At 46.5% G+C, this 11564-nt stretch overlaps 6 protein-coding genes across 6 annotated transcripts; 4 read left to right on the top strand and 2 right to left on the bottom strand.

The window, feature by feature from the left end:
* Positions 1 to 1744: 1744 nt before the first annotated feature.
* F4813DRAFT_399147 (uncharacterized protein) lies at positions 1745 to 2584 on the top strand (the record flags this gene model as incomplete). The annotated part of the gene is made up of 1 exon (XM_049248136.1): positions 1745 to 2584. A coding segment is annotated over one exon (828 nt), but the record flags the coding sequence as incomplete, so codon positions are not given.
* Positions 2585 to 2982: 398 nt separating this feature from the next.
* On the top strand, positions 2983 to 4194 carry F4813DRAFT_217210 (uncharacterized protein). The gene has a single exon (XM_049239749.1). It carries the CDS (start codon positions 3285 to 3287, stop codon positions 3939 to 3941), a length of 657 nt encoding a protein of 218 aa, XP_049096191.1. The 5' UTR covers positions 2983 to 3284; the 3' UTR covers positions 3942 to 4194.
* Positions 4025 to 4868, bottom strand: F4813DRAFT_392967 (uncharacterized protein; the record flags this gene model as incomplete). The annotated part of the gene is made up of 3 exons (XM_049247351.1): positions 4025 to 4417; positions 4487 to 4693; positions 4755 to 4868. The coding sequence occupies 3 exons, from the start codon at positions 4866 to 4868 to the stop codon at positions 4025 to 4027; spliced, it is 714 nt and encodes a 237-aa protein (XP_049096190.1).
* A 583-nt stretch (positions 4869 to 5451) lies between these two features.
* On the top strand, positions 5452 to 7417 carry F4813DRAFT_382827 (protein serine/threonine phosphatase 2C; the record flags this gene model as incomplete). The annotated part of the gene is made up of 3 exons (XM_049245858.1): positions 5452 to 6167; positions 6226 to 7239; positions 7303 to 7417. 3 exons carry the CDS (start codon positions 5452 to 5454, stop codon positions 7415 to 7417), a joined length of 1845 nt encoding a protein of 614 aa, XP_049096189.1.
* Positions 7418 to 8192: 775 nt separating this feature from the next.
* F4813DRAFT_217107 (glycoside hydrolase family 5 protein) lies at positions 8193 to 10033 on the top strand. Its single transcript, XM_049239747.1, has 3 exons — positions 8193 to 8599; positions 8680 to 8770; positions 8832 to 10033. The coding sequence occupies exons 1-3, from the start codon at positions 8362 to 8364 to the stop codon at positions 9919 to 9921; spliced, it is 1419 nt and encodes a 472-aa protein (XP_049096188.1). The 5' UTR covers positions 8193 to 8361; the 3' UTR covers positions 9922 to 10033.
* A 1-nt stretch (position 10034) lies between these two features.
* Positions 10035 to 11309, bottom strand: F4813DRAFT_217139 (bladder cancer-related protein BC10-domain-containing protein). Its single transcript, XM_049239748.1, has 4 exons — positions 11072 to 11309; positions 10896 to 11020; positions 10272 to 10825; positions 10035 to 10218 (listed from the first exon to the last, which is right to left on the bottom strand). Exons 2-3 carry the CDS (start codon positions 10910 to 10912, stop codon positions 10396 to 10398), a joined length of 447 nt encoding a protein of 148 aa, XP_049096187.1. The 5' UTR covers positions 10913 to 11020; positions 11072 to 11309; the 3' UTR covers positions 10035 to 10218; positions 10272 to 10395.
* Positions 11310 to 11564: the final 255 nt, after the last annotated feature.

Raw genomic sequence — 11564 nt, 5'->3', positions numbered from 1 at the left:
GTAAGATCGACTCTGAGGCGAAGCCATGTAGTTTCTTGGCGAGCTAATCCTACAGCACAGCAGCTGAGCAGTCAGCAAGCCTTCCGTATTCCGTATTCCGTATAAGTACGTCTTTATTTGGATTAGTGTACTGGGCACGGAATACCTAAAGCAAGATTTGGAATTTGTCAACTCTTAGCATACTCGTTGACGTATCTCGGCATTCGTCCCACGAGAAACGTACCGCAAACGCCCAGTCCGCCTTACAGTATTATCCACCTAACATAGTATGTATTATCTGTAGGCACACGTCTGGGGAATGCGGGTTAGCGAGCGTGACCCAGCACTGCCTCAATCAACGCCCAATTATTATGAGTTTTACGTAGGAGGCATATTAAGCATGTAGTCCGACTGCGACTGCGATCAAATCGATTGTTATTTTAAAACCCACGATGCACGAATATCGTCAAGTAATATCGTCAAGTGATAGAGCAAAATCCTCCCCAGAACCTCGTTGAGGCTATGCACCGAACATTTCTAGAACTCTACGTCTTTGGGCACGCCGTCAAGCTCGATCTTATACTTTGTAGTCTAGATTACCTTCATAGGACTTTTTCATTGTGGGCATTGTCCAAATGCGAGCCCTTCTTTACATTAACGAATTGCGACTCCGCCACCATTGCCGGCAGCTGATTACCGGTCACCGACAAACCGGCAACACACTGCAAGTCTAAGTCGGCCTTGTGTTGGAGCATACCACTTAGACGTCTCCTAACCGCAAATTTTAGCGTGGCTCTGCTGTTAACTGCCACGCTTATGTTATAAGCTAAAGGGCTAACCTTAGGAGAATCTTACCTACTCGGTCAGCATTGTGGTTTCTGGACCACAAAACGTATGAAACTCTCCTTCCTCGCGGCGCATATTACATACCAGGTCGGCTATGAATTTTCCACATTTATAGTGACCGAGTGTGGGTATGCTATGCCAGGCCAGATACCTAATATCTTAAGAGAGGTCGGTTGTTAGAGATACCCGTTGAGTGAGGTCATACACAGAGTGAGTGTCTAGGGTAGGTGGGTAGACCAAGTGATATATTGTATTGATCTAGGAACGCCTGGCCTTCTATCCTCTTACGAGGGCGCTGTGCGCCCCTTATATAGTAGATAGACCCCTGTAGATACCCCTACCCACTTATACCCTGATATCGGTAAACAGTCCTCCTTTTTAAAAGGATGAGCAATTATTAATTCAAAGTCTACTAGGATCTCACCACTCTTATATCCCTGTGTAGTTGTATGTTTCTCAATCGTCGTTTAAAAATTAGTTACCTTGTAGATATTTTTCACGGTAGGTACCTTCGTCTAGGACATTCTTTATGAGCCATTGATTTCCAGACATGTCTTACCTATTGCTTATTTATCTCAAACAACTTCCTCAGTTCAAGGTGGTGTCTTGTTCTAGAATCGCACAATGGTATTATTCTAGTTGCTAGGAGGAGATGCTGCCAGCCTCGAATCAGCAATGGTAAAGCAAGCAGATAGTCTGCAGACATATATAAAGAGCGGTAAACATAGTTATGATGCTTGAAAGATTGATGCATCGTAGGCTCATTATTTAATGTTATATCCATACGAATATCGTAGGTAAGTAACCAACAAACAACGCCAGATACTAGAAAGTAAGCTAATTCGGGAGAATCAACATTTCGAGAAACCACAACATGATGGCTAACTGGTAAATAGAATCTTGGGAAAGGCTTCCGCGATTTCTATTCCGAAGCTTTTGCTCTAGTTCTGGAGGTGGATATTCTTATCTTAATACTACTACAGGCATCATCCCACATAGTTTTCTTAATGGCGAGACACCAACAACGATATATGATATCTATAATTTGAAGCAGATGATCGATGGCCATCTATGTGGATTTCGTGTTCGATCCGCCTTTAGTTCGTGGGCAGCAGATCTCCACATCGCGATTCGATTTTTAAGGGACCAGTCGGGATATATAGCGATTATTGATACCAAGATTCTTATGGATTATGTGAAGATATATCACGTTAAGGCTCTGTTTGACGCTGGCTTGGCTTCTGGGCTTTATGACCACGAATATCTAGTGTACGGCCCGATTACTGGTCCTGCATATCATTGCGTTAAATATCTAGATATCACACGCGTAGGTCTATACCTCACATCTATGGGAGCATGCTTAAGAAGTATCCCAAATGCATTCACTCCAGTATCAACCCTTTCTGAAGGCGATATGTCAAGGCTTATGATTCAGGTCAGGGAAGTTGCGCTTCTCTTTAGAAGGCCTGGTGATAGTCAACTGGACGCTGTGATAGCTGTAGCGGCCATCATTATAGGCGATCTTTTTGGAATAACTTCAAGTAGGGATATCGAATATTTCTACTATTCCATGTTGAGATACTTCCCACATGAACTCCAAGTCTTCCAGTCGTCCACCGTAACATCTATCTTCGGTAGGCCGAGACTAGTCAACCCGAAGACATACACGACGCCCGAATATCCACAGCTGAAGCACGCCATCAATGCTCTCCGGGCACTAGAATACTACCTCTGCGGGGTTTCATAGGCGTGGGATGGGATAGAATAGTTAATATGCTCCGAAATTCAGTTTTACAGAGAGATGTTAAACACGAACAACGCTTAAGTGAATAAACCACTTAAACCGTCCAGGTTGCTTAGGATAAGAGAGATTACATCTGCAGGTAGCCGTCCGATTTACTTCTTGTCGTTTAGTTAGATTCTCCATAGAAATTTAGTTGTTAAGTAGACGATAGATAATTATCTCATATATGTATCTAACCTTTTTATCAAGGAGAATTAACATCATTGCGTGCCATTTATATAATTACTCATGTGATGGTTAAATGCATATCGGAACCTAGGATCAGACGGTAAGGTGATCAATTACATAAACGATAATATTTTTTATTATTTATGTAACAAATACGTACCTTAAGGGGATACGTATATATTTTTGGTGTATCATCCACGTAAGGTGATTGGCGCATTGTCTGTGGCGGATATGGCTAGAGCTGTGGCTTTATAAGGGCTCCCAGGCCAAGTCGAGAACCTTATACATATGACCAGGTAAGCCTCCGAAATCAACATACCTGACCTGACTTGCAGGCGGTTAAGTCTGTACGGTTATTTGACCTAACTTGGCTCATCGAACTCGCTGCTGTACGTTATGTACATACCTTAGGTACCTAACCTATCACCAGATCAAGGTGCTTCCGAATCAGCTGCATCGGTGCATCTCATAAACAGAAACATTAAGGATGGCGATTAACGACGGCGCAAAGAGAGTGCCGGAGACACAATTGCAACAAGAGGATATCCCTGCGTATCAAAATAGTGCACCGAGCATCTTCGTGCCCACGCACATTGATTTCACAAAACCACCACCGGAACTGCCATCAGAACCAAGTAAACGACGTGACGAAATACTCTCTCAGATTGATGAGCATGCAGCTGCCGTACAGGACAACATATACTACATGCTTAACCGCGAAAAGACAAGAATCCGTCAAGAATGTAAATGGAGAGAAGAGAAATTCCCTCCACATCCTAGAGCAGTACCAGGCTTAACGGAAAGCCAGGAGCGCTCGCTTCCTTCGAGCGGAATGGAGATAGACGAGATCTTACATATTAGACCATCCACCTCCCAGCCGAGTCGAGGCGATTACGAGGTACCTCCTGATTTTACGCACGCTCAATGCTTGCATGAGGCCGGAAGACCTGAAGAACCGCCACGTAAGTCAGCTGAGAAGATGTTAATGAACTTAGTGAAGCATGGTGTTCAGAACTTGGAGGGGTTCGCCCAACATGTCAAGAATGTAAAGGAAGCAAAGATCAAGGAGCTCGAAAATGAGTTAGTCTTGGAGGGTCAAAGTTCTACGGAAATTGCGCCTGCAGATATTATGGATACGAATTAACGCTGACTGGCAGCATGTATATACAAAAGCTGCCCTTGCCTCGGGTACCAATGCCCCTGGCGAAGAATAAATACTGCTCAACTTCATATTCTGCCTTCCGTAGTCGATATCCCTGTATCATCGGCAGAAGGGGTTCGTCCAGTCTCCCAAGGCTTTGGTGGTGCTGCAAGGCGGCCATGAGTTGTAAACGCCGGGTCCTCGATAACCGTATCGGGTATCTGTCTTATTCCAGGAATAGGCTGCCCCGTCTGTAAGAATGCCACTATTTCCTCGAATTTCTTAGGATATGGCTCCTTATCAGGGTTTGCCGAGGAGGGGTCCTTCTCAACGAAGAGTTCTGCCGTCGGTGCGGCGCTTTGCCAACTAGGCACTTCAACATTGACTGAACCAGGAGTAATTTGTTGAAGGGCGAGTTGGCCTAATGGATTACCTAGTTCAACCAAAAGATGTGCTAGTTTTCTGTCCGCGGGATTTGGCTGTTGGTTGGTCAGTAGCCTATCACTGCATCATCTTAATGCATATACGAGGATGGGACTAAGACGTACTATAGTCATTGCCTCTACTGCAACCGCCTGCTCGGATACAACACTTGGGGATTGGAGGCTGCTTTGGGAAAGCCATTGGTTATATGCATCCCCGTCAACTTTGATCTTCGTTTGTTGCTCAAACCTTTGTATTCGAGTCTGGAGAGCAATCTCGGAAAGACTGAGGTCGCCAGGTTGAGAGTTATTCAAAACATTTGAGAGTTGTTCCTTGTTTCTTAGCGTTTGTTTATTGTGATATTATATACAGGTGATGGTATAGGGGACTCACAGTGAATACCCGATCTTTAATCCATGGATAAGAATCAAAGGCTTGGTATAAGGCATCGGGATTCTCAGCAGCACGACGTTGAACGCCAGCTATATCTGCTTCCGACGCGGCCATCTTATTATTATTTAGTAGTTTGTGTGCCTCTTAGATAATACCAACTTGCAGGTATTTAACCCAAGTACATGTATGTAGTGAGAATAAAATGTTTAATGACCGTTGCGAGATGCCGAGGTTGTGCTTGCGTCTATCGATAACAAGGTTTATATAGGAGGCAAACACTACATACGTGTATGTACTTCGTACCTACGTATTTAGGTACAGTGCATACATAATGGCGGGACTGACTAACTACGGCCCCACACCTCCCGCATCTTACCGTTCTACCCAAACGAACTCCCGCATTTCGCCGAAAACAGAAATTGGTCACGAACGATGGACGATGGACCTCCTCCCTCTCCCCATTATGTATCTTAAGAGGTACATATGTACATAGGTACCTAGTGTACATATCCTTGTAAGGCTTACCTACATAATAATTCACTTACCCATTCTGTTCTCGGCTATGGGCTACGGGCTACCTACGAGCTCCACTCTAGAGGCCAGCCATATTCCGATATTCTGTGGCTCGTTTAGCGACTTAGCGACGACGAAACTTCCTCTCAGATTTAATTTCACCTCGACGGCAACCCTCTCCCAAATGCGTCGCGTACCTGTCAGAGCCCTTCGGACGACATTTCAATGCACCGTCCGGGGCCTTGCTCGTACTAGTCGCCTGCGGCGTACCGTATTTTCCCACCATTCAAGCCATTTTAATGCTAGTCTTGGTGTTCGATCCGCTGCTTCGTCCTCAGCTGCAACGTCGGCTGCATCTACTTCATCGTCCTATACACGCCCCAACTATGCGGTAAGCGAGCCCTTACGATCCTCCATGTACATCCGCCGATTTTCCTTCGCCATTGTCTCTAGCCTAGTTGGCTACGGCGCCTGGTATACATACAAGGGAGGAAATACCCTAGAGCAGGTTGGGGCTAAATCATACGCGACGGCACCAACGCAGTTAACGAATAGCGCTGCCACAACGCGGAATGTCCTTGTAGTTGGTGCCGATGAATTGCACACCGGAACTTTCGTCGGCGAAGGTCCGATAGCGAAGAACGTTGACGGTAGTGGAAGAAACGTGCTAGAGATGCTTACTCCGGACCAAGCCACCGAGAAACTACGCCAGAACGAGGCCTCGTTTCTGGTCAACCGCGGACAAGGTGTGCTACGATATGACGTCGTACAGGTTGCGAGCAATAACCCGATCGAGGATGATCATGCAGAGAAGATCGTGGAAGTGGCTTCACGGCAAGGCGAGAACACTGATAAACACATTGATGACTGGATGTTTTGGGGTGTTTTTGATGGCCATGCGTATGTGCTACCGACTTTGGAACCTCGTAACAATATATAGCATACTAACCTTCAGTAGTGGTTGGACAACTTCGGCGAAGCTACGACAAACTTTGATCAGTTTTGTCGCACGAGAGCTGAATACTACATACAAGGCCGCTGGAACTCTTGGAGCAGTACCGTCGCCAGAGGCTATTGACGCTGCTATTAAGCTTGGGTTTACGCGTTTGGATCATGAAATTGTCCACGAGAGCGTAGAGAAGGTGTTGAAGTCTAACTCGAAGCGAGTTGCTGCCGAACTACTTGGTCCTGCTCTGTCCGGATCTTGCGCTCTCTTATCATTTTATGATAGTAGTACCAAGACTCTACGAGTTGCCTGTACGGGTGACTCGCGGGCTGTCTTAGGCCGTCGTAGTTCCTCTGGAAAGTGGACGGCAACGGCTCTGTCCGAAGACCAGACCGGAAGCAATCCTAACGAGGTAGCGCGGATGCGAAAGGCTCATCCGGGGGAGGATCGTGTTATTCACAACGGTCGTGTCCTTGGTGGTCTTGAGCCAACTCGAGCTTTTGGCGATGCTAGCTATAAGTGGAGCAAGGAAGTTTCTGAGCGCCTCCAAGCATCATTCTTTGGTCGCAGCTCCTCGCCTCATCTCAAGACCCCTCCTTACGTGACAGCCGAGCCCGTGGTCAGTACAACCAAAATTCAACCCGAAAAGGGCGACTTCTTAGTTATGGCGACGGACGGGCTTTGGGAGATGCTTACTAACGACGAGGTGGTCGGACTCGTCGGTAAGTGGATCGAGACGCAAGCGACAGAGCAGTCCTCGAAGTCTCAGCTGGGCTCTGTGTGGGCCAAACTTTTCGGCCCCGGCCGAGACCTTCCCGTAGAAGCCGGTAAGGAGGCAGGACCTGACGGCCAGAAGACCCCAATTCGATTACGACAATGGGGCATCTCTCCCGACGAGAAGGAGCGGTTCGTCGTAAAAGACAAGAATGTCGCTACGCATTTAATCCGCAATGCCCTCGGCGGCAGAAACGAGGAGCAGGTATGCGCGTTACTTACGTTAGTCTCGCCGTTTTCGAGAAGATACAGGTCAGTCACAGAAATTTAAAACCTTTGAACTAAGATGTTTATACGGAAGCTAATAGTCTATAGGGATGACCTAACAGTGCAGGTTATCTTCTTCGGCGATGGTCCGAAAACTGGTGCGGTGCTCGTTAATGAGGAGGCATCGAGCATTCCTCAGGCAGCAATCAAGGCGAGGCTATAAATTTATTGAGATGTAACTTCATCCTTTATAATGTACACCACTTTAGCGAAGTTAAATATTCCTGGTACAAGTATAGTGCCGGCTTCACAAGCGTGGGAGCTGCAAGATATATTCCATGGTACGGCGTTTAATGGGTTGCAGAGCATACCGACTGTCCATATATAGTGGCCCAAGGATTATGAGAAGTGGTATGTCATTCTTATTAGGTATTGCATCGATATAGGTACCTTTGGGTCAATTGCATTCAACATCACAAAATTTCCATCGCACATAAACCACCTCTAAGGTCTAAGGTCTTTCGTCTCTGTGAAGGGTCCTTTTGCTGACCTATCTGTTAACCTAATTGCTGCATCCCTATCCAAACCTACATAACACATTAAAAGTTATTCTCCGAGATCTCACTTAGGTTGTGGCTCCATATGACTCTTTGCTATCTAAAATTTCCGGCCCTAGCCCGTGCCATGGGAATTTCGGACTAATAGAAAGCGACCCTCGCAGTCTGTGGGTTATCCGCGAAGAGGTTGGGGTTAGTGCTCCCCGCCGAGTTGGTGGAGTATCTCCCCATAGTCGTGGAGATATACCCCAGAGGCCCTCGTATCTCCTCATCACCAACGTCACCTGCAAGGTACCATTTTAGCATTATGTCGGGATAGATATTAGTATGTCCTAGAAGTTATCCGGTAGTAACAGAGATCAGATTGCCTAATAAGGTATAACTTCCGTCGAAGATAGTTAAATGTATTATAGTTCAAGATCACAAAGAACATAGGATTTCCTTGGCCTTAAAGTTGATGCACCAATAGGTGCTTGCTTTTTGTGAAGGCATGGACACGCTTGCTGCATTATAAATTGAGCTCGAATCACCTCTGAATAGTGCTTAGTCTCCTGCTTTGCTTCTGTAAGCCTATGATTACGTCTATCGTGAACAAATCTTGCGCGTCAAGATGAAGCTTCCAATAACCCTATGGTCACTCTGCGCGACCCTAGCCTATGCGTCATGGGTTCCCACATCATCAGCGCTACCTCGAGACCATGAGCCACATTGGCAAAAACGCATAAGTCGTCGTCAAGGGAACTCTCCTACGGAATGGCCCCACGCCCCCTTTAGAACAAAGGGCAGAGATATCGTCAACAACCGAGACGAGGTGATCACTTGGGCCGGTGTCAATTGGCCAATGAGTGGTATGTAATATCGAGCCTACCAAAGATATAAAAGCCTCGCCCTGCAAACATGGTTGACTAATACTAGAATACTACTGTAGGTGAGACGATGATACCGGAAGGGTTAGAATGGAGATCCGCTGAGGCTATCCTGGACGATGTTGTTAGCATTGGCTTCAATTTCCTCCGTATGTGAGTGATTTGAAGAATTAGGTAAACTAGCTAAAATAATTCAAGACTAACTCTATGCAAGGGGCTATGCAATCCAGATGGTCGACGAAATATACGATCGAGGAGGCGAGGACGTGCCCCTAGAGGTTGCTATGATCATGGCTCTAGGTTATGAGAATGGTACAAAGGTCACCAACGACATCATTTCCAAGAATCCTACTTGGACCCGTGAGACAACTCGTTTTGAGATCTGGTCTGATATTGCTAGCATCGCCGCATCTAAAGGTATATATATCCACCCCGATGTCCACGTTGGCAAAGCGCAATGGTGTTGCAGCCATACCGACGGAAACGCCTGGTTTGACGATGTAAATTTTGACGCTTCCAACTGGCGGAGGGGACTCTCATATGTGGCAACCTGGGCCAAGGACCATCCCAACGTCGTCTCTATGTCACTACGAAACGAGCTGCGCGAATCCTGGAACCGCACTGGCTTGTACTACAACTGGGAGACACTCGTGGGTAACATGAGCATGGGAGCCGACGCAATTCACGAGGCCAACTCAGATCTGCTCATCACGTGGTCGGGTATGCAGTACGACGAGGACCTATCCGCCTTGACGACTAAGGAGAACATTCTTACGGCTCCCTGTTACAAGTGCACGGCGATTCGTGACGCATACCGCCGCGACCCTGTCTACTTCGACCTCGACAGCTACCCGTGGGCGGACAAGATCGTGTGGGAGCTGCACCTATATCCGATGAGCGAGGACGTAGACACGGGAACCTGCGAGGTGATAGAGGCGGGCCTATACCGCAACGGCTTTAACGCGCTGGGTATCGACAAACCATCCGGATGTAACATTACCGGAGACTGTCAGTCAACGCAGCGACTTACGCCCGTCATACTCTCCGAGTTCGGTAACGCCCAGGACGCAACGCTATACAACAGCACGGTGCAGAACTGTATCCGCGACTTCACTAAGAAACATAGCATTGGCTGGATGATGTGGAGTTTGGCAGGCAGCTATCGCGTCCGGTCTGGTGTACAGAACTTGGTTGATACCTGGGGCTTGACTAACGCAGAATGGTCTGCCTGGAAGGACCCGGATACAATCGAGAATTACTGGAAGCCATGGGTTAGGGCGATGAACCCGACGAGAGCTAGATAAGATGGAAACTGGATACTTTATAATGTATCTAGGCACGGTTAGGCAAGGTGTATGGTAGGATATGTGATGTTACTTAATAAATCACCATTTTAAAACTTCAATATAGGTAAATAAATATATCCCTTGTTTTGAGAGTGTTTTCTTTGTATTAATATTTGCGTATACTTCTGTCAAGGATTCTCGCGTGGCTCGATGCCTATTATTCTATGCCACATCTATGGTATCTCTTCGGCTCTTCGAAATGCGTACTGCCCTCATCTAGATGCTGATGTGATGTGATGCGATGTGACCATACGACTATTATGAGGTGAGTGTTCAAGAAACAAGGCCTTATTCGCAGTCCAACTAACGCCAGTGCCATGCATTTATACATTCATATCTATACTCATTGTGTTTGTACAACCCCAGGGCTTGGGATGTTCAAGGCCATAGCTGATATCATATATCATATCATACTTGACGTGTAACATACGATTATAGCCGAATGTATAGGTCCATGCATTCGATCCTCCACTCCCGGCGTCCTAGAAGGCTCCGGAGCCATTCTATGCCGAGTCCTGTCCATTCTTCTTTCTTCTTGGCTAACTCGTCGGCTGCAGCACTTGCAAGTGCACTGGCTGTAGAATTCAGCATTTCAACAGCGGTGGCGTTAAAACTGTCAACCATAGGTTCGGATATCGTGGTCCCGTTGACCGGACATGATGATGTTGAGAGTCGCGGGGCGAACCAATTGCTGCTGAAATCGAAGAAACACCGATCTGACCAATAACACGAGGTCACGAAGAGTATAAGGAGAAGGACGGAACAGTAAACGCAGGGTCGGTTTAAAAAGTACGTGCAGACGAAGAAAAGGAAGATGAAGGCAGGAGAGGCATTTGTTGGGATGAAGAGGAGAGGGAGCCAACTATAACGAGAATGAATGTTAGCGAAGAGATGTACTGAATAATTCTAAGGGAGTTTCTAAGACCTAATACCTTCGGAGACAGAACATTGCGCTGTGTCGGGAAGCGTTTGCTAGTGGGAGGGCTACGGGTGAGACGTTCGGCTGAGGTGTTGTTTGATTGTTTGATCGTTTGGCTGTTTGGTCGTTTGGTCGGCGCTGATAGATAATTAGGGGCGTCGCGAATATTTGGATAATCTTACAACAAACGGCTCGGCTAGAGAATATATTGTGACTAGGTACATGTAACGAGAGTGTAGAGCAAAGATTGTCATCGAGGTTAACCTATTGCGTTTTCGCGAAATAGTGTAGTTTAGGTACCTAAGGAGGTAATTCTCGCGATGCGCCCGCTGGCTTAGGTACTGAAAGGCTTGAAATTATAAAATGCTGACATCAAATACTCCGATTACGTAACACTTCCTAAATATTCCCCACAAGGATATGTATGTACATTGGGCGTATGGATGTGTTGTACATATGCAAATAGGTCACGTACACACACTTAAGCAATTGCTTAAGTATCTACCTAAGTACCTACACGATACATTACCTACATGTACCTGTACCTGTACCTAAACCCTACCTAAGGTTGGTTTACGTTGTGCATGTACCTAGGTATCTCCTATTTGATTATTGGAGGTGCGCTCTCCCAGTTAGCGCACAGCTGCATCGCCGCCCAACTCAATTCAACCCGTCACATATC

The sequence above is a fragment of the Daldinia decipiens genome (assembly GCF_022478715.1).
Source record: "Daldinia decipiens strain CBS 113046 unplaced genomic scaffold F4813scaffold_39, whole genome shotgun sequence".
NCBI lineage: Eukaryota > Fungi > Ascomycota > Sordariomycetes > Xylariales > Hypoxylaceae > Daldinia > Daldinia decipiens.
This window is presented reverse-complemented; position numbering and strand designations above follow the sequence as displayed.

Coding starts and splice junctions, on each gene's coding strand:
- F4813DRAFT_217210 (XM_049239749.1), top strand. CDS start 3,285: ATGGCGATTAACGACGGCGCAAAGAGAGTGCCGGAGACACAATTGCAA.
- F4813DRAFT_217107 (XM_049239747.1), top strand. CDS start 8,362: ATGAAGCTTCCAATAACCCTATGGTCACTCTGCGCGACCCTAGCCTAT. Junction 8,600..8,679: donor TGTCAATTGGCCAATGAGTG/GTATGTAATATC, acceptor ATACTACTGTAG/GTGAGACGATGATACCGGAA. Junction 8,771..8,831: donor GGCTTCAATTTCCTCCGTAT/GTGAGTGATTTG, acceptor ACTCTATGCAAG/GGGCTATGCAATCCAGATGG.